General features: G+C 31.5%; 1 protein-coding gene and 2 pseudogenes across 2 annotated transcripts in view; 2 read left to right on the plus strand and 1 right to left on the minus strand.

Moving 5' to 3' along the window:
• LOC107165089 (uncharacterized) overlaps nucleotides 1-10,547 on the plus strand; it is an 85,585-nt gene extending 75,038 nt beyond the window's left edge. Inside the window, exons 5-8 of one of the 2 annotated variants that reach the window (XM_015513167.2) lie at nucleotides 4,634-5,429; nucleotides 6,177-6,322; nucleotides 6,446-6,631; nucleotides 6,886-10,547. In XM_015513167.2, the coding sequence (XP_015368653.2) occupies nucleotides 4,634-5,429; nucleotides 6,177-6,322; nucleotides 6,446-6,631; nucleotides 6,886-7,239 (1,482 nt within the window). In that variant the 3' untranslated portion in view covers nucleotides 7,240-10,547. The remainder of the gene's footprint in view (nucleotides 1-4,633; nucleotides 5,430-6,176; nucleotides 6,323-6,445; nucleotides 6,632-6,885) is intronic. The other variant, XM_015513168.2, reaches the window with a different exon arrangement.
• A 9,925-nt stretch (nucleotides 10,548-20,472) lies between these two features.
• Nucleotides 20,473-21,543, minus strand: LOC149061946 (uncharacterized; annotated as a pseudogene).
• A 131-nt stretch (nucleotides 21,544-21,674) lies between these two features.
• Nucleotides 21,675-25,531, plus strand: LOC149061947 (zinc finger MYM-type protein 1-like; annotated as a pseudogene).
• Nucleotides 25,532-25,924: the final 393 nt, after the last annotated feature.

Below are 25,924 nucleotides of genomic sequence, written 5' to 3' on the forward strand. Positions count from 1 at the left end.
TTATGGACATTTCAACATTATTTAAATTTCTCTTGGCGGTTTTCAACGTGATTTTTTTTTTACAATATATTTCCATTTATACTGTATTTTTCGAATTGTTCTTTAACGCGCACAAATAATATAACCATGCAATATAAAACCTTAATAATACTTGTTTAAAAATAAATACATCGACTAACCGGAAAAAAAACACTTGCTATACTCATATTTTAAAACGAATGATTTTCTCTTAAAATATTCAAATTTGGTTTATGAAAAAAACAGTAAAATAGTCCACCACTACCTGTTATCTAATCGGTACAAACGATTCCATTTATTTGACGACATCGCGCATAAATTTAAACGAAATGCGATTCATCATAATTCATTGTTTCAATGGTATTTTAAAATCTTTTCTTTTAATCCTACTTAATATATTACATGATTCCCTAGTATAATTTTATTTTATTTCAAACTAATTACGCAATCTTTACTAATAAATTAATACTATGTTAATTTGTTTTGCTTTACATACATAATTGTAATATGTAAAAACCAGACAATTGAGAAAAAAATCAGTTTTTAATTTAGTTTCTTAAAATTAGGAAATTAGTTTTGGAAAGTGCAACGTGAATTATTGTGAAATTAGCACTAAGGCGTATTATTATATATGTGGCTATACAATTTCAGCATTTGCTCATACACCTTGCTACGATTCATTTCAGTGACTTTAGAGTAAGAGTTCACACAAAATCATCGTAAATTATATGATTGAGTCATAATATTTTATAATTAAGGTTCTATCTAAAAGATAAAACATAATACTTTTCTTTAAAGTATTATTTTTCTCCCTTGTACGTTAGTAATTACTAATTAAGTATATTATAACATGTTATTATAATTAGGCTATTTACGGGATAGTATATCTATTCTTGCATATACATATTATTATAATATCATTGTATATTAATATACATTATATGCTGTGAAGTATTTAAGGAGTGAGCGACAGTGTCATGTCCCATGGGTCGTATTTTTTTTAAAGAGGTAGCAATTTTTTGTTTACGCGTTATTTCTATTTTCACCTTTTCACTTATTTATTGTCTTGACTGTTCACGTAATATACCTATTAAAATTTTGACTTTTAAACTTAAAATTCTACAATTTTATATATATATATATATATATGTATAACTGTATTAATATTTAACGTGAATGTTTAATTATTACAACAAAATAATATCATACTAGTCTTTTGATGACAACCCGTGAATACCTATTGTTATCTTTTTAATAGGTACCTATTTATGTAAATATTAAATATACCTTTATTTTATTTCATTAAAAAAAAAACAATAATAATAATATTTTTTAAAGGTGTAAATAATATTATTGCTTGTATATTATGTGATCAGTATATCTTTATGCTACGACCCTACATTAGGTATATAACAGTAATTAATTGCATTGTTCTTTCCGTCAATCTACTAATATCGGTATGTTTTTTACATAAAATAGTCGTCAAATTCATGACATGTTCGCTGTTGAAAATGGTTTTTAATAACGAAACGAAGTCGCTGAAATCATCATATAGTCTGCAGTGTAAAGCACCGAATCGTTTCGACATAAATCTGTCACATACATCCGTCATTTTTCAAATCACACATTATACGTCTTGTATAGCATATTATTATTATCTGTTTCACGTTTCATCGCGTTTTTTTGTTTTTTTCTTTCTCAGAAGAAACGTACAGTAAAATTCAACGTCAGTGACATGGATTAATTTCCACAGTCATTTATGTTTTGTAGTGCAATTTGTTTTGTTTTTTTTTTCCATTCTATACAGTTTCTCGTGTAAAATAATGTTGCTCTTTTTTATTACTAATTTTCTCTTTGTTTTTTTCTTTACTCGAATACCTATATTTTTTAAATATGTTTCGCTGGGATGCTCATTTAGTAGTAACGTACTCTACGAACTGCAGAGGTGTACCACTTCCATTTCACTGTACTGTGTATGTGTGTGTGTTTGCGTGTGTGGGTGTGCATGTGTACCTATATATTATTATTATGTTTGTATTCGAAATTATTTCCACTTGATATTGCCGACGCCGAAGTGACGGTTTTTAGTCGACTTATAATACATCATCATCATCATACACGGAAATGGAATTTTTTTTTAAATTGAAAACAATAAAATGTGTCATGGTTTGTATGCGTGATTGGATTTTTGGCCGGATTCACGCTCTTTACCTTTGATCGTATTTTTATTTAAATATTTTCACGTGTGTATGTTATTTTATGATATTATACGTTTTCCATATTCATATCCCGCGACGACAATTATATTGTTAGTTGTTACGATCCATGACTATGAGCTGCTGCAACATTGGGTGCAGAATAAATACTATACTACTTTCTCTCTTTGAATTGCCTACCAATCTTTCTTGTGTATTGTTGAAATTAACCAAATATGTTTATCAAGACTATTTAAATTTAATTTAATGCTTGCCCAAAACAATAAAACGTTCTATGTCATAATATAGGAAGTAAGGCTTGAACTATATTTTTCATTTCAGCATCTGAGTTTTGAAAAAATCAGCGATTTGTATTTCATAGTAAAAAAAAAAAATCACTCGTTATATATTGTATTATAGATACATATAAAAATAAATAAATATCCATACTTATGGTTTTTAATTTATTGATTATAATATGACATTTTAATTATTTTGATTAACGTTTCATAATATTGTGACTAGTGATTTGTATACGATGACAATATAACGTAATATCGAACAAATATATGTTTATGTCAGACGTGGAAGGTGGAATCGAAATGCTCACGATCAAAAGTTATAAGTTAAGTCCAATACCGCAACAGTTATAATAATGCTATGCTATTTTTACGTATCCATGTTAACGAAAACGGCTTACTGCAGAAAAGCCATTCAATCACAGCGTTTCCAAGATTCTAGTGACAATATAATAAGAGTAGTTTATAAGTTTTTAAGGGGTAAAATATAGGCAAATTAAATGAATATTTTGAGGTCATTATATCTCATACTAACGTTCGTTTTGTGGTTTTGATTCTCTACATTTGTACACTACCCTTTTTTTAAAAACAATTTTAACTTAATGTTAAAAAATAATTTCAACCAAAAGCGTACGATTCGAATTACAAAATCGTGTTATCATCAATGTTCATATATTAAGTGATTATCTCTACAACATGTATAAATTGCTCTATGGATAGCTATAATCGATCAGTGTCAACGTGCATTAATTGTTTATGTATCAAAACATTTCTGCGGGACGTCCTCATAATATAATATGTTTGTGCATTGTCTACAGTAGGTATATTATTTCACGACCATTCCCCGCAAATATTATACATCACGAGATAATTATAATAGAACGAATGCTTTGTGCTAATAATCGTATTATATATCATCTACTCGAAAACCGAAACCGCATGACGTCTGCTGCGGTGTCCCTCGAAGTGCGTGCGTACGAATAGAGACGCGTACTCGACTGAAATAATTGCGTTCGAAATACGTGTGCATAGTATACACGTAGATGAGAACGGTGAAACTATACGTTGAGATGGAGTTGTCGAGGAGTCTTAAAGTTTTCGGTAAACATTCCCCATTAACGTTCAAACTTCTTTAGAAATTTACGCCAAAGAAACAGTAACTGTGAGAAATAATAAAATATACCGTTGTACCACCTACCTTGGTGTACGAAAAATTCGGTGTTGTACATATTTTTAAGCGCAACTTTATAAATAATTATTATCAAATAAGTAATCAAACAAACCACTCGCCGCACGAACATACCACACAATCGACACGTTGCAGTGTGTTTGCTTTGATGGCAAAATCAATACAATTTCAGGCAATACAATTATCACAACCAACGAAGTCGCCGCCTGACAGATTTTTCATACGCAACATGATATCATCTATTTACAACAATTATTATTATCGTTATTCGAACCCTTCTTCCCCAGACGTGATGAAATTACGTAGTTGATTATTTTCAGATAGGCAGTCGCGTACGGCTCGAAACTCGTTGAACATGAGCTTTTTATGGTCTTAGAGGAGATGTTTTTATGAGATGACTCTATTATTATTATTAAAAATATTTTGACTGATCGCGTGCAAGTGTTATTGTTATTAAAATACCTTACGTTTGCCGTAGCCCGTAGGGTTTTATTCGTAAATTATACTCAAAGATGAGAAAATGTATTTTCCTGAATCCGATATGCGTCCACAACACCATATAATAAAGCATCTCACCCCTAATTTTATTATATCATAAATTATGTCCGAAGGGATGTGATATGACCGTTTGGAACAAGACTACAAAGACGAACGTTATACTTTGTTTTATTTAAGTAACTATTTAATATATTTTTTCATCGTTGCAACTACTGAAACACGCGATTTGCTCGGTTCCGACAACTTTACCACTCCTATTTTGTTCTTCAGCTCAACACCCTATCTCCCCCCAATCCCTTTAATATTCCCTTTCATTACCACCGACACAACCACTATCCATACGATTGCATGACGTCATGATCGTGTTGTCATTGTGATAATTATCAATGTTATGACACCACAGATTTTCAGTATGTATTCTGCATGTGTTGCAGGGTAATATGAAACAGCACATGCTAACGCATAAAACTCGAGACATGTCGTCGACGGGCGCCGGTGGAGGCAGCTCGTCGAACAACATGTTCGACGGCAACAATTCGACTAGCTGTGGTCACGATGACACAGCCAGCAACGCGAGCTCTGAGAGTCGTGACGCGGCCCAGCATCACTTGCATCACCAACAGCACCATCAGCACCAGATGCATCATCACCAACAGCAGATAATGCTTTTGAGTGTAGCCGCACAAAACGCTGCAGCAGCCGCAGCCGCCGCCGCCGCCGTGGCTGCAGTCACAGGATCAGCTTCATCCGGAACCACAACCAGTGGGGTCGGGCCTCGATCTTTGCCACCGCCGCCACCACCACTGCCGCCTCCACCACCACCGTCATCACAACAAGTCGTATTGCAACAACCTCAAAATGGTATGATGCCCGCGGTGACCAGTACTTTGACCGTGGTATCGGCTAACGCATCCACGTGCACCGGATCTTCAACAACCAGTACCGCTGTTCAGTCAGCGGTCGACTTGTCCCCGCCACTGGCCCAACAACAAGCTGCGTCTGCACAGACCCCTCCGTCGCAACCACTCTCTGCTAAATCCTCAATCCAACCGGTGGTTACACTATCCGTGCCCAACGTTGGCCACCAGCATCTGTACAACGCTCCGGGCTCCGGATCTAGAAAACCTCCGGCCACGACCGAGGGAGGTCTGTCGTCTTCTTCGTCGTCATCGCCAAAACGCTCATTGGCAGATCCTGACGCTGGCCAGCCATCGGCCAAGAGACAACCAAGTAAGCTAGTAATAAATAGTAATAGTAATGATTAATAATATCATCACCGGAAGTTTAAAATTTGTAGTTCTAGTACCTGTAGGGGTTAATCTAGTATACCAGCGGTTCTCAACCTTTTTATAGTCACGTACCACCTATGAGCTTTCCGCGTACCACTAGTGGTACGCGTACCACAGGTTGAGAAGCGCTGTAGTATACCATCAAGTTACTCGCCAGAAGTCACAATACATGGGATGTAAAATAGGAAATTATTGCTACAGACGAAAAAAATATGCAACTTAATAAAATTAATAGATTTCTGAAATCATATTTGTATTGACTATTACGCATCTCTTTCAATTATGTATTAAAATTTTGTCATATTTGGTAGGTACTCATTATATCATTATCATTGCATCAATTATTATTGTATTATTTTATATTACGATTACACGTCAAAAGATGCAGTAAAGCCAACTATGATAACACAAAACGTTAACACAGACAAATGGCCAAAAATCAATTATAATATAATTACTAGCAATTGGTAATGTTTTAACGACTTGTCACTTGTGCATGTCGTTCAAATTGAATATAGGTCTAAAAATAAGTCCGTCCCGACAACATCTTTGCTTCTTTGGTACAGATAGTTATCTTTTTTGTTTAATTTAAATCGTATAATAATCCTATTTCTATGACTGATACCTACATACATTAGGTATACAACGAAATAGACTAAAATTATTTTGTTTGCATGTGCGTTTCAAGGTTCACCCAAACACTTGTGCCACGTGTGCAACAAGAACTTCTCTTCATCCTCTGCACTACAAATCCACATGAGGACCCACACGGGTGATAAGCCTTTTCGATGCACAGTGTGTCTGAAAGCGTTCACGACCAAAGGCAATCTTAAAGTAAGCTTATCCGGTAGCTGCTTACTTCAGAGTCCCTAGCGGGATATATTAACGTATTACAATAATATAATTGTATATACGTTATTAATGTTGCGTTCGGGCGTTCGTTTTGGAAATGTACAGGTGCACATGGGAACGCACATGTGGACAAATGGAACTTCCAGACGAGGGCGGCGAATGTCGCTAGAGCTTCCGCCGTTGCAAATTGCCAACAGTGTCAAAGAAACAGATTTCCTCCAACGGAGACCAGAAATCTATTACCATCCGTTTCTGCCCGGTCCGTTTTTAAACGGAATTCATCAACAAAAGGTGATTACACATTTCCCCTTATGGTTTTTTTTTTATCATTATTATAAATCGTATTTCAATTGCACTACAAATATTTTAAAGTTATTAAGAAGATAATATGAATACGATATTATATCATCCTATCTGCGGATGTTAATAAATAATAATAAATTAATACGATTTACAATTAATAAATTAATAGCATACCATCGACAATAACAGTATCGCTATACTACCAATCAAAATTTAATTATTAATCATGTTTTTCCCTTCAGATCAACGAAATATCGGTTATCCAAAACGTTAACAGCAACGTTAACAATCGTATTCTTAGCGGATTCGGCAACTTTGGCAGCGGTGGCACGTTTCCGGGTGATATGATGAAACAGGAGCCGAGCATCTCCGCCGACAAGCAGAACAATGTCATGTCGTCATCGTCGTCGCCGCCATCCCACCACATTAGGACACCGCCGCTTTGGGACCTGCACTACGACCGACAGACGGCTGTCAACATCAAGTCTGCTGACGACCATCAGCTCAACAACTGCGCACCCCAATCGCCGCAATCGTCTCCGATAGCGCACACAAATCATATCTCCCAGAACCGCACCGAAGGTCTAGCGACATAACATTTACTCGAGTATTTGCGTTTTAACCGATGATAAAACTCGAATCGCATTGTACATAATTATTATTGCCTACTATTATTAATATTATCGACTATCATCATTGTAATTATTATTATTATTTTTATGTTATTATTACTTTTATGTTATTATTATTTTACTTAGTACCTAGTGTATTATACTATAATATTTTTAATTTAATTTTTGATGACTTGATGTCAATACGTCATGATAACGTTATAAGATATGCTTGAGTGACGTCAACAGAACTGCTGTCTGTTGGTTCCTTCACCTTTGAAAAGCGCAACCTAAAACAAAACAAAAATATTGAAGATCATTTGTCAGAAAAGATTTTTTATATGTTAAAAATGCGCTTAGGATAGTGTCTACAAAATATTTTGTTATTAACATTGTACATTTTTTATTATTTTAAAATTGATTTAAAAAATATTTTGCAAACACTAAATTTTTTTCTTGTGAAACAAAAAAACAAAACATTTTCTGACAGTATTTAAAAAAAAAAATATTTTTGTTTGTTTACTGTTTGAGCGATTATAATACTTGTCGTCAGTGTCAAGCTTCTGATTGATAAATTCTTGTTCCAACCGTGACAAAATTATGAAATCTTGTTGAAACATTTCCCTGATGTTCCCATTTAGTTTTTAATATAAGAATATAAGAATATCTTATTCATCTAATTAAATAAAAATTAAATTTTTCATCATTTTATGCCGTTCAATAATTCATTTGTTATATTCATGACCTGAACCATTCTTATATAAAATAATAGTGAAATTGACCAAGACATTGGTCAATAATTAATTTTGATAAACATATGCATTTAAGAATAATGAACAAGCCGTTTTTGCTATTTTAACCGTGACCAATAAATCATTATTATTAGAAACAAAAACACTAAGTTTCATTAATTTATATATAGTAATATGTATTTATCTACCACTATTCATTAATTTTTTATTATGATGACCAAATCATTGAAATGTCATTGTTTTTATATTAGTATCATTGTTTATTAGTAGGATCATTGTTTATTATTAGTATATCCTACGTATTGTTTAGGACTGTTAGTGATCATAGTTATCATTTTTGTGCTTTCCTTTTGAGCAAATCATTTGTCCTATTTTTTTTATTTTTTTTTTTTATTGTTCATAATTATCCATGTTTTTTTTTTGAATAACAATTAATTAGTGATACTTTGTATAACTATCAATAATAATTACTTGTTACACATTATAATATAATATTAATGTCATAATTTTTTTTTTAAATTTAGGTAGATATGTTTTTTTTTTTTTTTTTTTGAACCATTACTGAATATAAGTGATTTACCTATAAATTATTGTGTAGATTAGATAATTTTTAGTGACAAACAATAATACTATGTTAATTTATGAATATTAATATAATTATTTAGTGTTGTGTGTTTTACTATTAATATTTATTTATGTTTTAAAAAGCATTAAGTATGGAAAATGTATCATGCATATCGCTGGGTATATTAAATACCAAATCATGGTGCAGTTTTTGCTAGATTTTAAGTATTACTATTTTGATTTGTATAATGATTACCAGTTGGTCATTTCTTTGACTGGTATAAATTATCATGTTGTTACTAAATAATGCTTTTTAATATACGAGTTAAGTTATGTACAGCCTGTAAATTATTAATTAATTTACAAAAAATCTCATGTATAAAATAAAATAAACAGACATGTTAATTTATACTAATCACATACTCGTAATATGTCATTATGATATGACATAAAATAATTATACATTTTTTTTTTTTTTTTTTAAATCAGTAAATTATAGATCAAATAATTAATTAATTTAATTTTGAAATAATAAAGACGACTTTTCATTTTAATCCAATTGTACAAATTTAAGTTTAAAAAAAGTATAAAATCATATTTTAGCACAAATGTTTAACTATAATAATATTGGTAAATGGGTTTGATTGAAAATACCAAAATTGCATAACTTGCCTATAAATTCAAATCTGTTGTACTGATAACAATATCCTATTATTTGTTATCGCCTATCGTTTGTGAACATATTAGGAGTGTTAATATGCTCTATATTTATACACACATTTATAACATATTATTAATACATTGATGAATGTTCCTAAATTTACTAGTCCGAAAATAAAATTGTAATTTTTACGACTTGTATAAAATAACCGTGATTTATTTTACTATATATTTATAAAAAAATTAATGTATTATTTAATGTAAATGTGTGTATATATATACATATATATCTATGTATATATATTCATCTTATATTTTTATAAGATATACATATATATATATACATAAATATATAAATTATATACGTATAATATACAATATGATAATATTAGTACTTAAGATATAGAATTATTTTTAAATATGTCCACAATCACTAGCAATGAAAGTAACTGCAGCACTAGGAAAATTTAATTTAATTTATCAATCATTGTCTTTGTAATTTCCATTTAGCTAGCTGGCCACTGTTTTCAGTCTAATGAACATTATTATCATAACCTCTTATTGTACAATTTTTGTGTGAAATCTTAACATATTACATTTATTTCAATTTGAAAACCTTAATACGATTCAAATATTGGTTCATTATAGCATTCACTTATACAACTATACAACTTAAGTTAAAAATAATAATTATATGCAAAACTATACACTTTTATCAACATTTTTATTTTTTGTAAATAGTTATCTATATATTTTTTAGCATATAAAGCATTTAACTTAATTTATGATTTCCTCTAAAAATAAACCTCCTGCATTACATGATTAATTGTACATAATTAATTGAAATATTTATAAATTATAAACATGAAACTTTGATTATTTATTTGAGTTTCATTGTGATAATTCAAATCGCACTCCTAAATGTGGCTAGAGGGTGTGTGAAAAATATTTATATTATTATTAATTTTTTTTTAGTTAACTAGGTACTTAATTTTTATGTTTGTGATTTACAGTTAAATTGTATATCATTAATTGTAAATATAAATACTACTTAATAATGGTTTAAAATTTATTTAATTCATACATATGTTATAATATAATTACATGTAAATTATATTTTCAATTATTTACATATTATATGTACCTAATTTCATGTATTAGTTAATCATATGTATGTACATTATACCATAATATAAAATAGTAAACAAAATATGAGTTTACTAGAATTTTTTAGTATATAAGATTTTATTGTTTCGACATGTAAACATTTCCTTGACATAATTATATTTGTGCAAAAATAAAGACAATTATCATGAATTTTTTGATCTGCATTTTTTCTTCGTTTATCTTGTTTTTATTAGAAGAATAACCAGCGGATGGGATGTCAAACAACCCCTTCTATGATATCTAGACAAATGTTGACACAAAAAAATCATAAAGCCCCTGCAATGAGTTGTAAAAAAAATGAAAAATATTATAACGAAATACCATACTACCTACGTCCTATATAACTATCTATTTTTATACATTATACTAAGACGGTATGATGCGAATGGGTACAATTATTGCCAACAGCTCCTTAAACTAAAAAAAGAAAAAAAAAAGGTTTAAAATTTCTATACAAATGGCTACTTTAATATAACTAGCTTAATAACTTAAAAATAAAAAAGCGGGTAAGTCGTGGATGTCGCTCTGCTGTACAGTAGGTTACTGCAATGGATGGGATTAAATTTGAATGCAATGATAGGTATCATTGTATACGAAAAACGATTCTGAACGGAGATGATTTGTCAGTCTAGGATATATTATATTAAATATTGTCATATATTCTATTTTGAAACAAATATTTTATTTTCAATTAAGACGCATTTTGCATAAGGCACGGTTAATCAATTAGTATAGTTATCATAATTCATAATACCTTATATTATCATAGATATACGAATACCTGGTTTGAGGATAAATCGTTATAATTACGCGATTTCATAAAAATTTAAAACTCAAACGCTCAAAACATTTTTCCTATAATGACGCTTCAAATTTTCTCTATAGCTATTTGAAGCAAAACTTATGGAAAACTTGGTGTTAAATTGTATAACCTTAGATATAAATACAAACAATATTATGAATTTTGAACTACAAAATAATTTGCAAATATTCATGGTTTTGACGAATTTTTGTCAATATTTGAAATTCAAATGTTAATAAAAATTTAATTTGAATTTCTGGTGGACATTTTTTTTTGTGATAAAGATTGAAAAACTTGTAAGGAGCCTTGTATTAAATTTTCAAATCTTAGGTATAAAAGGAAAATTTTTTATGAATTTATAGGATAAAATAATTTACGAAGTTTTGTGATTTTTACATATGTTGTCAAAATTAAAATTTGAATACATATAAAAAAAAAATTGTGGCTATACATTTATTTTATTTTTCAACTGCTATTGTAAAAATATATTATGAGCCTTGTATTAAATTTTCAAATCTTAGAATTAAAAAGAAAAACTTTTATGAATTTCGATCTAAGATAATTTGAAAATTTCCGTAATTTTTACGTATTAAGTCAATATTTTAACTTCAAATACTAATAAAAAAAAATTGTGCCTATGTATTCTTATAATTTTTTAATCACTATAATAATAACTTATGAGGAACTTTTTATTCAATTTTCAAGTATTTTGATGGGGCCAAAAATTTTTATTGACACTTCAAAAAAAATTCTCAAAAAAGTCGAAAATTTCAGTGGTCTATAAATAACTCAAAAAAAGTCAAAAAGTTTTGAAAATTAAACTGTATATAGATACTACTAACATAAACATTTGGTGAAAATTTCAAGTATTTACAGTGATTAGTTTTTGAATTACAACCATATAAAAAAATCGATTTGGTCGAAAACTGATTTTGCGTAAAAATTCCCGTTTTTCTATCATTTTTTTTTTGTTTTTCTCGATTTTTTTGAAAACTGTTGGAAAATGTTTACTTATGACCTCTATAATGCACCAAGGATCTTCACTTTTGCATCGGAAACCACCCCCCAAAGTTTGAAATTGAAGCATTATTTCGACTAGTTATGCATACACAGACACAAAAAAAAAACACACACATCATTGTAAAATCAATACATTCATAACTTCGTTCAGAATCTAAAACGGTGCTTATTGCAAGTTTTGCATACCATTTTCAAAAAGCGTGGAATAGAAAAGTCAGGCTTTAAACAAATTGGTATTTAAAGCATTTGTTGCATGGAAAAAAGCTCTAGAAGTAATAAAGTATATACATACTATAATATACAGTCAGTGGCGTATTTTGGGTGATTTCTCGGGGGGTGTCAACATTTATTGAACCTCACAAACAAAATTTTTAGTATTATTTACTATTGTAAAAAGACATTGAATTAATTTTAACAAATTAATATGTTAGGAATTGACAAGAAGTTTTACATTTGATAAAAATAGTATACTATAAAATAAGTGACAACACTAATGTCCAATAGGTATATTAGGACTTTTTTTTAAATGTCGGGGGGTGTCAAGACATGGAGGACACCCCCCCCCCCCACCAAAAAAAAAAAAATACGCCACTGTATACAGTCATTATAAATAAATTTGTAAAATCATTAAGTGAATTTATGTTTTTAAGGACATTTTATAATCATTCAGATTGTAGTTATGTTGTAGTTGTATACTGTAGACAGATTTTATAAAATATATAAGGTTATTAAAAATATATGGTGGAAATAGTTTGATATTAAAAAAGGTCAGGCCAATGAATTTTATAATATATACAGGGTGTCCCGCGAGGATTTACCCATTGCGATATCTCACGAAATAATGGAGATATCGAATTCTCGTTTTAGAATAAGATTCACTGGGATAAGAACTACAATTATTTCATTTTTTAAATTTATTTTAATGTTTTTGCAAAAAATGGAAAAATATATTTTTTTGTTTAATTATTTCTGAAAATATTGACGTTTCAAAATTGTATATTGTTGTATTTTCATTAATTTCCTAATTTTTAATATTTTATCTAGTTTTGAAGAAATAAAATATGATTATAATTTATAACTATTAGGAACACGAAAGGTATAATTCAGCTGGTTGTATGGAAATGCGCGCGGCGTGACGGATCACGTCATGTTTGATAACATTACGGTCTTAAATAATTCGCAATTTTCCTCGAAACTAAAAAAAATATTAAACATCAGGAAATTAATGAAAATAAAATTTTAAAACGTCAATATCTTCAGAAAAATAAACTCTACAAAATGGCTATCTTTATTTTTTTTGGAAATAATTAAATAAAAAAATATAGTTTTTAACTTTTTTACCAAAACATTAAAATCAATTAAAATATTAAATAATTGTACTTCTTATCTCTGTGAGTCTTATTACAAAACCACGATTTCGATATCACCATTATTTCGTGAAATATTGCAATGGGTAAATCCTCATGGGGCACCCAGCTGTATATATCATCGCCGCACTCGCAGGCAAGTGGCCGGTTTACGATGAGTGTTTTCAGCGTGAGCATTCCGTACGACGATCGTGCGTGTGAAGCGACTGTCAAAAATACGGGCCAAATATCATAGGTGCATTTAATTTTTGTATTGTTTCTGACCTTCGAAAAAAAATATATCTTTTGTTTGAGTAGTCACGCAATTCTGCCGTACTCCTTGAATTCGATCTGTAACCGGTTAGTGTTAGATGGTCGTTGAGGATTGAAAGTCTAAGCAGTAAACAGGTAGTATTATCAACTTCTTGAGAGCCAAACTGTAACCGGTTAATTTATGGTCTTTTTGGTTACCTATTAAATAATCGGGCGCACACTGGGCGGTGGTAAACTCTCCCGATTTTTAAAACTAGTTAACTCTCCCGATGGTAAACTCTCCCGGGTCAATATTATATTTACCTGAAGGAAATGTGTAAACTCTCCCGGGTCAATATTATGTTCACCTGAAGGATATATGTAAACTCTCCCGGGTAAACTTTCTGTTTACCTGAAGGAAATGTGTAAACTCTCCCGAGTTGTTTTAAATGTGATTGCTACAGTATGAATTGGCTACACTGCAGAGATTGTAATATCATTTTAAATATTTATTATCAATTGTATTACTGTTACCCTGTATTTGTAATTTAAATATTTAATTACCGTTAATCTATTTTGGATTTAAATATTTAAATTTTAAACAATAATAACTATAATGGCTCAAGCCGCTCAACCAAGTTAAAAGTAGTATTTTGACTATAATATTTTAGCTCACAGCAACATTGATTTATTATTATTATTATTATTGATTGATTGATTATGTATATAATTTTTGTTTGTTTAACATATTGTTTTATCAACTATGCTAATTGCTAATTATTAAATTATTTTTATGCAATTTCCGGATCTTAGTATCTTAGTTTTTTTAAAGAAGTGTGTTATTATTATCATAAAAAGTAGTATTTTGATTATAATATTTTAGCTCACAGCAACATTGATTTATTATTATTATTATTATTATTTATTGATTAATGATTATGTATATAAATGTTTTTTCTGTTGTTTGTTTATCATGTTGTTTTATCGACTATGCTAATTATTAAATTACTTTTATGCAATTTTCGGATCTTAGTATCAAAATAATATACCTACCTATGTGAAATAATAAATAATATGTGATATAAAAATCATCCTGTATAATACAATATTATTCATTAATTTTTAATTACAATAAATTACAAAAGTAATAACAAAATATAAATTATAGTAGAATACTAGAATAGTAGAATTCAATGTTCATACAAAACTCTTAACTAATAAGTGATAACGACGTATCATGATAACGGGTGACGGACTGAATTATTTTAGTGTTACCAACTGTGTAATACGAATGATGCTTCATGCTCCACAAGACACTAGTACAATATGTTTAACCGGGAGAATTTACATGTTACCGACAGGTAGTACTAATGTTGACCCGGGAGAGTTTACATGTTCCCGTCAGGTAGTACTGAAGTAGACCCGGGAGAGTTTACATGTTCCCGTCAGGTAGTACTGGGGGAGACCCGGGAGAGTTTACCATCGGGAGAGTTTACATGTCATTAAAATCGGGAGAGTTTACAATCGCCCCGCACACTAGTTGCCTTCCGAAGAAAAAAGGTCAATAACTTTTATATACGAATTGTGGGCGGTGGTAAACTCTCCCGATTGTATAGTAAAGTCTCCCGATTTTTAAAACTAATAAACTCTCCCGATGGTAAACTTTCGCGGGTAAATATTATGTTTACCTGAAAGAAATGTGTAAACTTTTCCGAGTTATTTTAAATGTTATTGCTACTCTATGAATTGGCTACACTGCAGAGATTGTGATTATAATTTTTATTATGAATTGTATTACTGTATTTATCTTGTGTTAACCTGTAGTTGTCATTTAAATATTTAATTACCGTAAGAGTATTTTTAATTAAAATATTTAAAACAATATCGACTATAGTGGCTCAACCAATTCTAACTGTGTAAAACGAATAATACCCCATGCTCCCCAGCTAGCTTAGTAGTCAGAGCATATTTTAAGTAATTTTCACTGGGTGGCACTTCAATAAAATTTTCTACCAGAGGAACATAGAAAGAAAATCAACTCTCCTATCTCAACAATTTTGATATAGGTTTATTAACTGTACTCTACTGAAAAATACATCTACAAGTTGTATATAGGTTTATTTATTGAGAATTTGAGATATTGTTATTATATCAAAATAACCGATTTTTCAATAATAAAACTTTGATAAAATAAGTAGAACAGAGTATATATATTTCTATCAGTATCTGTATTTAAAAAAATACGCGTTAAAATTTAAAATTATATGTTTGAATCTATGGAAAAAAATTGTTGTATAAATTCTTGATTCTGGTATAGCTCTGGGTCAGGTAGTTTCCTTCTTCTCTCTTTAGATTCCAGAAACTTAGCATTTTAATGACAGCTATATTATAATAGTATACACTAGGTACATATACAGTCAATAAACAGGATAAGATCATTACTATTTATTAATACCTACTAAAATTCATCCAATATGAATTTGCTATGTCCAATATGGGCTTTTATAGCAAATTACGGACCGATTGAAAAATATTTCTCGAAGGGCCGAGACTATCCAATCCGGCCCTGGACGAGTATAAGTATTTGATATTTCAATCACAGAACAATGCTATGAAATATGAATACCTTTAAACAATTGTATACAAGTAGTATAAAATTTACCTATACAGTGTATGGTCGCCTCGTCTGTCTTTAATCAGGAGTACAGGACGAAAATTCAAAATATGTAGAAAATTAGAAATGTTGTAATATAGCACCTTATTCCCACCAAACCTTCAATTTACGGTGACGATCGACGACTTCCGAAGAAATTGATAGCATTGTTAAAATTACGTGTACTATTTTCGTACTACATCAGTACAACTATATCTATTCGTAAAATTTATATTATCAATAGGTATATAATATAAACAATCCCGACAAAATAGTTGTTCCCCTCTCTAACGTTAAACAGTCTTCACTCAAAATGATAGAAACTATCCACAACTCGGGTCTAAGATGTGCCACAGGCGCATTTCCAGTCCAATCCTAAGCATTTTGACTATTGCAAACACCATTCCTCTCGACCTAAAAATACTGCCAAATGCCATTATTCAAAAAGCTAGAAGAGCACAAAATAACAACATCCCGAACTCGGAAAACATAATAAAACTCAAAAATGTTGAATTCAACTGCTCAGAAATACTTAAAAACGAACATCATATCGGTCCTCCATGGGTAATGGAACTACACTTAAACATCGATCTCTCACAACATATTAAACGCGAAACCATAGACAATAGATTTAGAAATCTGGCATATTCAATATTGGAAGACTACCAGGATCACACAAAATTTTATACCGATGGATCTAAAACTGAAACAGGAGTAGGGGCATCGGTATACTACAACAATGTAATAAAAATGATCAAACTCCCTGATTTCTACTCCATTTTCACAGCTGAGGCTCTTGCGATCTCACACGCACTTGAGATAGTTAAACAACAAAAGATAGACCAAGCACTAATACTAAGTGACTCTTTTAGCGCTCTAAACAGCATATTTAATATAAAACAACCTAACACCATATCAAGAATAATCCAAAATCAGATCTCTCTACTAAATATTAATAATCAAATCATTACGCTGCTATGGATCCCCAGCCACGTTGGAATACCAGGCAACGAGACAGCAGACATCTATGCCAAAAGAGCCATAACTTCTCCTGATGCCATCTCTGTCCAAACATGTTCTCTGAGTGACATCAAGGGCGTCATACAGGCCCTGACACTGGAAAAGTAGCAACATTGTTGGGCTTCTTCTCAAACAAAACTAAATTAAATTAAACTCTCCATTAACCCTTGGCCAACTTACCTTACCAAAATACGTCATGAAGTAGTAATCAATAGACTAATAATTGGACATACCTGGCTTACACGTTGTCACCTCATGAGACGAGAAGACCCAGACCTATGTACAACTTGTGGGGAAGCTTTAACTGTCAAACATATCCTCCTATACTGTCGAAACTACGCAGACACCAGAACAGCCTTAACCTAACCTAACCATACCTGAGCATCTATATGAAGCACTTGGACCTGATCATGAAAATACTGTCAAAATCATAAAGTTTCTTAAAATAACCAAATTGTATAACCTTATCTGACATTTGTATTTGTATTTGTATCTATTTTGTACTTTGTATTATTTTTATTTTTTTTTTCTCTTCATCTTTCTCTCACTTCCAATGCTGTACCTCTATATTTTATCGTTATACCTTTATAAATAATCTACATTGTACTTAATATTCATAATGTTATCTAGCACCTAATTTAATGTTTACATTGCACAATATGCCAACAACCTTAGTTGTTGCGGCTTTAATAAAAAAAAAAAAGTCAGTGGCAGTGTGGCACGATCACCCACCAGTGGGTAGCATTAAAATGTAAAAATGTTTAAATATTAATTATAATATTATTATGTACCTATTAATACTCCCAAAAAATCATATATGTGTTTATATATTACCTATATATATTTTTATTGTATTTATAATTACGATTTAATTTTGAATAATTGATGATCAAACTTGTGACCGGTTATTGTACCTACCTATTAATTTATTTTATTATATAATTTTTTTTTTTTTGTATCAGCATATTATTATACCTCGTTGGGACCAAATTAATTATTTTATTGTAATTGCCATGTTATACTTATGATTATATTCTTCTTTCATCGTGGTGAACAAATATATTATTCTGTAAACTAACCGAATTATATTATTCTAACTTGTAATGTCATGCTCAAATTAATATTTAAAAAATTATTATTATTCTTAAGACATGCAAAATACAAAAATCATGATTACCTTAAACTCAAAATCTTATTACTTTATGATTTAACTACCTATTCTCTTATTATCATTAACATTATTTTATTTTAGTTTTCATTAATTAAACTGTATAAAGGCTATAAGTTCCACTGACTTGGGATTAAGGTCAACACGTGGCTTATAGGTCATGAGTTAAGTGTTCTTTGATTCATAGGTGGTAACTAGTGCAAAGGTAATAAAATACTTACCCTAAGCATACATTCAATCACACTTACATAAAATACGACCTCGAAAATATAATCCCATATGAAAAATCCCTATGCCCCCCATGGCAGTTCAGCATGAATATTAACATTGACCTACATCAATTCCCTAAAAACTCAACCAGTCCCCATATTTTCAAGAATGCATTCAGAGACTTTTGCTCACGCGCCCACCCACAAACTCATATATATATACAGATGCTTCCATCATTGAAGGGCGAGTCGGGATGGCTATCATATGCGATGAAACTACAATACAATGGAAACTCTCAGACAAATGCTCTATTTATACAGCAGAAACCCTGGCGATTCTTAAAGCTATCGAGTTCACCATATCTGAAATAAACGACAACAATATTACAATATTTAGTGACTCCTTCTCAGCTCTTACCAGCCTCCAAAATCTGTATTCCCCTTCTGATATCGTTAGAAAAATTCAAAACACCCACTACATAGCAAAACAACAGGACAAAAACATCACATACTCTTGGATCCCTGGCCACTGTAACATTGACGGCAACGAACTTGCAGACACAGCCGCCTAACTCGCTCACCCATCCCCAAATTCTATCAACCTACCCATTTTCTCTCTCAACGACATAAAGAGGGTCATCGAAAATGATACATTACTTCAGCGTCAAAAGGAATGGAATGAAATGTCAACCAAACTTAACGAAATCAAGAGATCCGCCTTACCGTATCCTTCTCCAGATAACATCTCAAGAAAACACGAGACCTCTATAAACCGGCTCAGAATTGGCTACACTCACCTTACACACTCCTTTACCACCTTGCTACCATTAACTTGTTTGTCCCCAGTTTTACGGTGGCCAAGATTACCAGCGATTTGTATAGTGATTCAACGTGTTTTGGTGTACCTCGTTGCTCGTGGGGACAGTAGTCTGGACTTGAGACCCTGTCCCGGCTGCATCCAGTGTTTTATCGTTGTGAAGAGTCGTCGTGAACAGTTGTAGGCACACATTCGCACGTACGCAGGGTCAATTTGTTTTTATTGTAAACTATTTGATAAAGGTACCTACAGGCCCTGGTGCGGTAGCGTGGGTGTAAAACCAGGCGTGTGTCCCAACTGTTATGTGAGTATTGGTCGACCAAAAGTCTTGTGTTTGCATGACCGACGGGTCTTGGATTATTATATAGTTATTGTTACATTTTTTATAAAGGTAGTCTGAGGAACTACATATCAATGCTATTATTATTACATATCAATGCTATTATTATTACTATTATTGTTACATTTGTATAACACATATCATTTTATATTATTTTGGTAGCCACATTGGGCATACTGTTATACCTTATACTATTTTGATAGCCATATTAGGCGTATTATTTGTATTACATTTTTGTTGTTATCGGCCAAACAGGCACTGTATCAGTTAATTGCATTGTTTCCTATTATTTTGTAATAAAATACCTGCCACCAACTATTATACTATACTGTATCATTATTATTATTTGAATGCGCTGAGGTAGTGCTACATGTTATGTTGCCTACCTCACAGTCGTAAAGGCTGAAGGAAGAAATATTTTTAAATTATAACAAGCTGCCCTTTAATCTTAAAATAAATATTGGAAGAAATACCTTTCACTATCCAAAATTTCAACAATGTTTGGTTTATTAGATGAAAATAATTGTATGAAGTTTTCACCTTTTAATACAGAAGTTTTATGATATAGTCATTGTTGCTGTGATTTTCAAATACCTGCAAATTATTATTATATTTATAACATTCATAATGAAAAAAGTTGTTAAAAATGACTAAAATAACTAATAAGCAAGCAGCTTTTCAACTACTTTTAAAGCGTTTTTCCAATTTTGGCAAGCAGTTGTTACAAGGCTGCCCAAAGTTTGATTTCCAACACCACCACTTCTAGCAAAAAGTGCACAATATTTGCAAAATGCACCTTGCAATTTCTCAGAATAGCATAACCAATTAAATTTCCCAAACCAATGATGTTGAAATTTGATTTTTCTTTTGGTATGCTGTTCAAGTAATGGATATAAGTAATTCAATGGTGGTGACCATAAGTTTGTCAACACCTAAAATGTTAATATAGTTAAAATAATACCTACCTAATTAGAAAATATAAAATCATGATGTATCATAGTATATACTCACTATATGTTTTTCAACATCAGATAAGCTTCTACTAATAAATAATCCGATATTATTTTTCGGCACTGATGGCACTACGTTTACAGTACATTCCAACTTAAATAAATAACATGCATAGATGCAGCATTCGCAGTGTATTAATAAATTTACATAGGTGTGTTTAGTTTATACTTACATTATTTTGGATTGTTTCATTTTCCGATTAATTAACGTGTTCATGTTTTCTTTTAAGATTATTGGAGGGTTCAATGTACTTAGAACTTCCAGGCACACTAGTAAAAAATGTTGTTATTTTATTTATATTGTTTTGTGACATCTTTATTAATTATTGTAACATTTCACATTTGTAACTTGTAACAAAAATTCTAAAACTCGAGTCCGCACATAAAGTTTCAATTTTGAAATGATAATCAGTAACGACAGTAACACACATACGATAACCACTTTACACAATAGATAGTACTGATAAGAGAATACTAACCAGTAATCACTAAAGGTGAACCGTGAACATTTATGTTTGATTTAAATTGAAAATTGAAAATTGCTCCTGTGAATTTTATTATGTATACGCAAGAACGCACAAGAGTGTATCGGTTAGTGAGGTAATGGGGGGGGGGGTTCAAACCCCACGACCCCCCCCCCCTTGAGTACGCCCCTGTTGTCAATATAAATCTATCAGTTAAAAGGATAGCAAAAAGACAAACAAACAGAGCAAATTCTTTTACAGACTCATTGAATAATACAACATGTGAAATGGCTGTTGAAGTTTATTATCGTACAAAAAGGGGACATGGTAGGAACCTCCACGCAGTGTCCTTGGAACGACGAGATTGCATTTTTATGAGATATACCTGATATATACGACAATAATGCAACGCTCGTCAACCAATCCTACCAACCATGGTCTTCAACCCAAAAGGCCCTTTTCAGGGCCAACCATGACGATGGTATCCATAAATATCGAAGGTCTTACACCAGAGAAAGAAAATATTTTAGCGGAGTTATGTAAAACATCGGGATGTGAGGTGCTGTGCTTACAAGAGACGCACTGAGATACAAACCACAGAAGACCAAAAATAAGCGGGATGAGACTAGTGGCAGAAAGGCCACACAGTAAATATAGAAGTGCTATATTTACTAAACCTGATTTGTATATAATATCGACAGGGAACACAGACAAAAACAATATAAAAATTATGACAATAGACATAAAACAATGAACCATAACATCAATATATAAACCCCCTAATGTATCATTTGAATTTGAAGAACCTGAGAACTACGGGGAAAGAAATACAAAAATTGTAATAGGAGATTTTAATAGCCATAATGTGATGTGAGGATACACAGAGAACAATGAAGATGGTGAAAAAGTCGAAGATTGGGCAGAAAGGAATAATATGAGTTTAGATGGCGGAAAGGATATAACCCCGACAACATCTTCGTGAGCCATAATATAAGAAATATGAGCATTAAATCAATAATGAAAGCTATCCCAAAAACTCAACATCGACCGATCCAATTCCAGATAAATGCAGTCATAATACCGCGAATGGTACCCTTTAGGAGACGATTCAACTTAAAAAAGGCTAAATGGGCAGAAGTCACGAAATATATGGATACTGAAATACAAACGCTACAACCAACACCTGCTAATTACTGCGAATTTGTTGATAGTCTAAAGAAAGTCTCAAGAATATATATACCAAGGGGTTGCCACATCAATTACATCAAGGGACTACGACAAGATACCATAAAGGACTTAGAAACCTACTACGAAAGGTATGAGGAAGATCCCTTTTCGGAACTAACAATTGAAGCTGGAGAACGTATTTTGAAGGGTACAGCTGAAGAACGTAAAAAAGAATGGATGACATTAATTAAGGATCTAGATATGGTCAAAAACCGCAACAAAGCCTGGAAACTAATAAAAAGCATGAACAATGAAAAACAACAACCGAAAGAGCATATAAACATAAAACACCAGACCAAATTGCACACAAATTATTAATGAATGGCAAAACGAAAACAAAGGGGAATAAAACTAAGCTTAAGTTTAAAATGGATATGAATAATAATACAAGTGACTTCAACAAACCATTCGAGATGGATGAACTATGGCCATCGGAGTAATGAAAAATAGGAAAGCAGCGGGCATCGACGGAATCATGACAGAACAGATCAAGCAACTAGGCCCCAAAGCCAAGGAATGGCTACTAAACATGTTCAATAACTGTATCAAAACCGATAGTATCCCAAAAGAATGGCTCAAATCACATGTTGTGGCATTATTGAAGCCTGGAAAAGCTCCTACAGATGCAAGTAACTTTAGACCCGTGTCACAATTATGTCATACATATAAAATGTTTGAGAGAATGGTACTGAATAGAATAAAAGACAAGATAGACGGGAAGCTTATTAAGCAACAAGCTGGCTTTAGGGCTGGTAAGTCATGCACGGGGCAAATACTTAACCTTGATGAAGAAATAGATAAAGGCTATGAGAATAATGTAATAACAGGTGCAGCTTGTATCGACCTCAGCGCTGCATATGATACGGTTAATCATAGATTACTGATAAGAAAATATATGAGCTAACTAAAGATGCGAAATTTACAAAAAATTTTAGTCTTTTATTAAGGAATAGGTGGTTTTTTGTATCATTTCAGGCCAAAAAGAGCAGACGGAGAAGACAAAATAATGGATTACCCCAAGGAAGTGTTCTATCACCAATTTTATTTAATATTTATACTAATGATCAACCAATTGGGGCCCAAACGAAGAATTTTATATACGCTGATGACCTCGCTATTACAACCCAGGGCAAAACATTCGAAGAGGTGGAAGTGAGTCTGAATGCCACACTTAATACTATGAAAGAATATTATAATGATAATTATCTCAAACGGAATCCAGCAAAAACACAAATTACTGCTTTCCACTTACGAAACAGAGACACCAAACTGAAACTGAGAATTAATTGGCAAGACACAGAATTAGAGCACTGCGAAGAACCAACATACTTAGGCATTAAACTTGACCGAGCCCTGACATATAGAAGTCACTGTGAAAACACAAAAAATAAAATAGGAACAAGAAACTGCTTGCTTCAAAAACTGAAGGCTCTCAATGGGGCGCAGACCCTCATGTCTTGAGAACGACAGCCTTATCATTATGCTACTCAACGGGTGAATATGCTTGTGCTGCCTGGAGAAACTCAGCACATATCAAAAAGGTAGATGTGGCCCTAAATGTAAGTAACAGATTAATTACGGGGTGCCTGAGACCAACACCAGTTCAGAAAGTACAAGTACTATGCGGTATAGCGCCCCCTAATATAAGACGAAAGGTGGCAGCAAGGATAGAGAAAACAAAACAAGAATTAGACTTAAGACATCCTTTATATGGAGGTAAAACCACGGAGAGCCGGCTCAAATCAAGGAAAAATTTTTTGAAGACAACAATTAGCCTATCACAAACACCTGAAGCAACAAGAATAGACTTATGAAAGGAGGCAATGAAAGAGCATAATTCACTGCTATGGAAGGATCCGAAGGAAAGCTTACCAACCGGAAGTCATCTACCATGGTCGGTATGGAAAACACTAAATAGATTACGAACCGAAACTGGAAGGACAGCGAGTAATATGCAAAAGTGGGGATTGAAAGATGATGGGAAATGCGAATGTGGTGGGGAGCAGGATGCGGACCATCTGTTTGTATGCCCACAATTACCGAATAAGTGTAGAAAGGCAGATTTTTTGAAACATTTCAGACAAAGCAATACAAATTGCGGCTTATTGGGAAGCGAAGGGAATATGAAGAGCGATACGACAAGAAGAAGAATCGTACAAAAATATTTGTACCATATGTTGACCATTTTATTGCTTAATTAAAAGCTAGATTTTTAGCACACAAAAATATATTCAAAGGTATGTATTTTTATTTTTTATATTTTTATTATAGTTTTTTAATTGAATAAAAATTGTATGGTTCATTCATAATTTAAATTATGTAGGTTTTGAAGCTATATTTTCAAAAAATCAGTATCTTATTGCTTGTAAAGTTGAATCCTTTCAAAAACTATTAAAATTTTATTCACCTTATATAAACAAAGATAACAGTTTAGCAGAGTTAAAAATTTGGCGAACTAAATGTCTTCAAAACCAAATAGTTATCAAAACTGCCTTAGACGCGCTTCGAGTTTGTTGTCCTAATATCAATAAACTATTGAAAATTTTATCCACTTTACCTGTTTCAACTTCAACCCCTGAAAGGTCATTTTCCACATTAAAACGAGTAAAAACATACCTTAGAAATTCAATGACCAAGGTTTAATCTCAAATAAAAATTACACATTTTAATACTATGTTTTTCTGTTTGTTGTAGGATCGTTTAAATGGGTTAACTATAAGCCATACACAGAATCATGATTGTTATACTAGATGAAGTGTTGGATGAGATGGCCAAGAAACCAAGGAAGCTAGAAATTCTCATTTAGTTGAAAATTAATTAATGTATTTTATAATTAAAATATTATATTAAATTTGTTTGTGTATAATACTATAATGTATTTACAAATAGAAAATGTTTTGAATAAAATGGATATCCCCCCTCCCTTTCAAAAAAGCTGAGCACGCCTCTGAAACAGAAAAACCAAAAATATTTCGAAATTTGAAAGTTGATCTTCATTGCAAATCTATCGAATAACAACGATTCAAAGAGCGTTAAGAAGCAATTAAAGTAATTATATTGAATGATTCAATGTGAATCTACACAAAATGCGTTCATGGCGTAAAATATACTTAATTTTGGTTGTAAATTGCCTATAGTATAGGCTATCATATACTTTACAGTACCTCCTTATAAATGAATTATAAAAATTCTATAAAAA

The sequence above is a fragment of the Diuraphis noxia genome, unplaced genomic scaffold (genome assembly GCF_037042655.1).
Source record: "Diuraphis noxia isolate RWA-SAM2 unplaced genomic scaffold, SU_Dnox_SAM2 contig0001, whole genome shotgun sequence".
NCBI lineage: Eukaryota > Metazoa > Arthropoda > Insecta > Hemiptera > Aphididae > Diuraphis > Diuraphis noxia.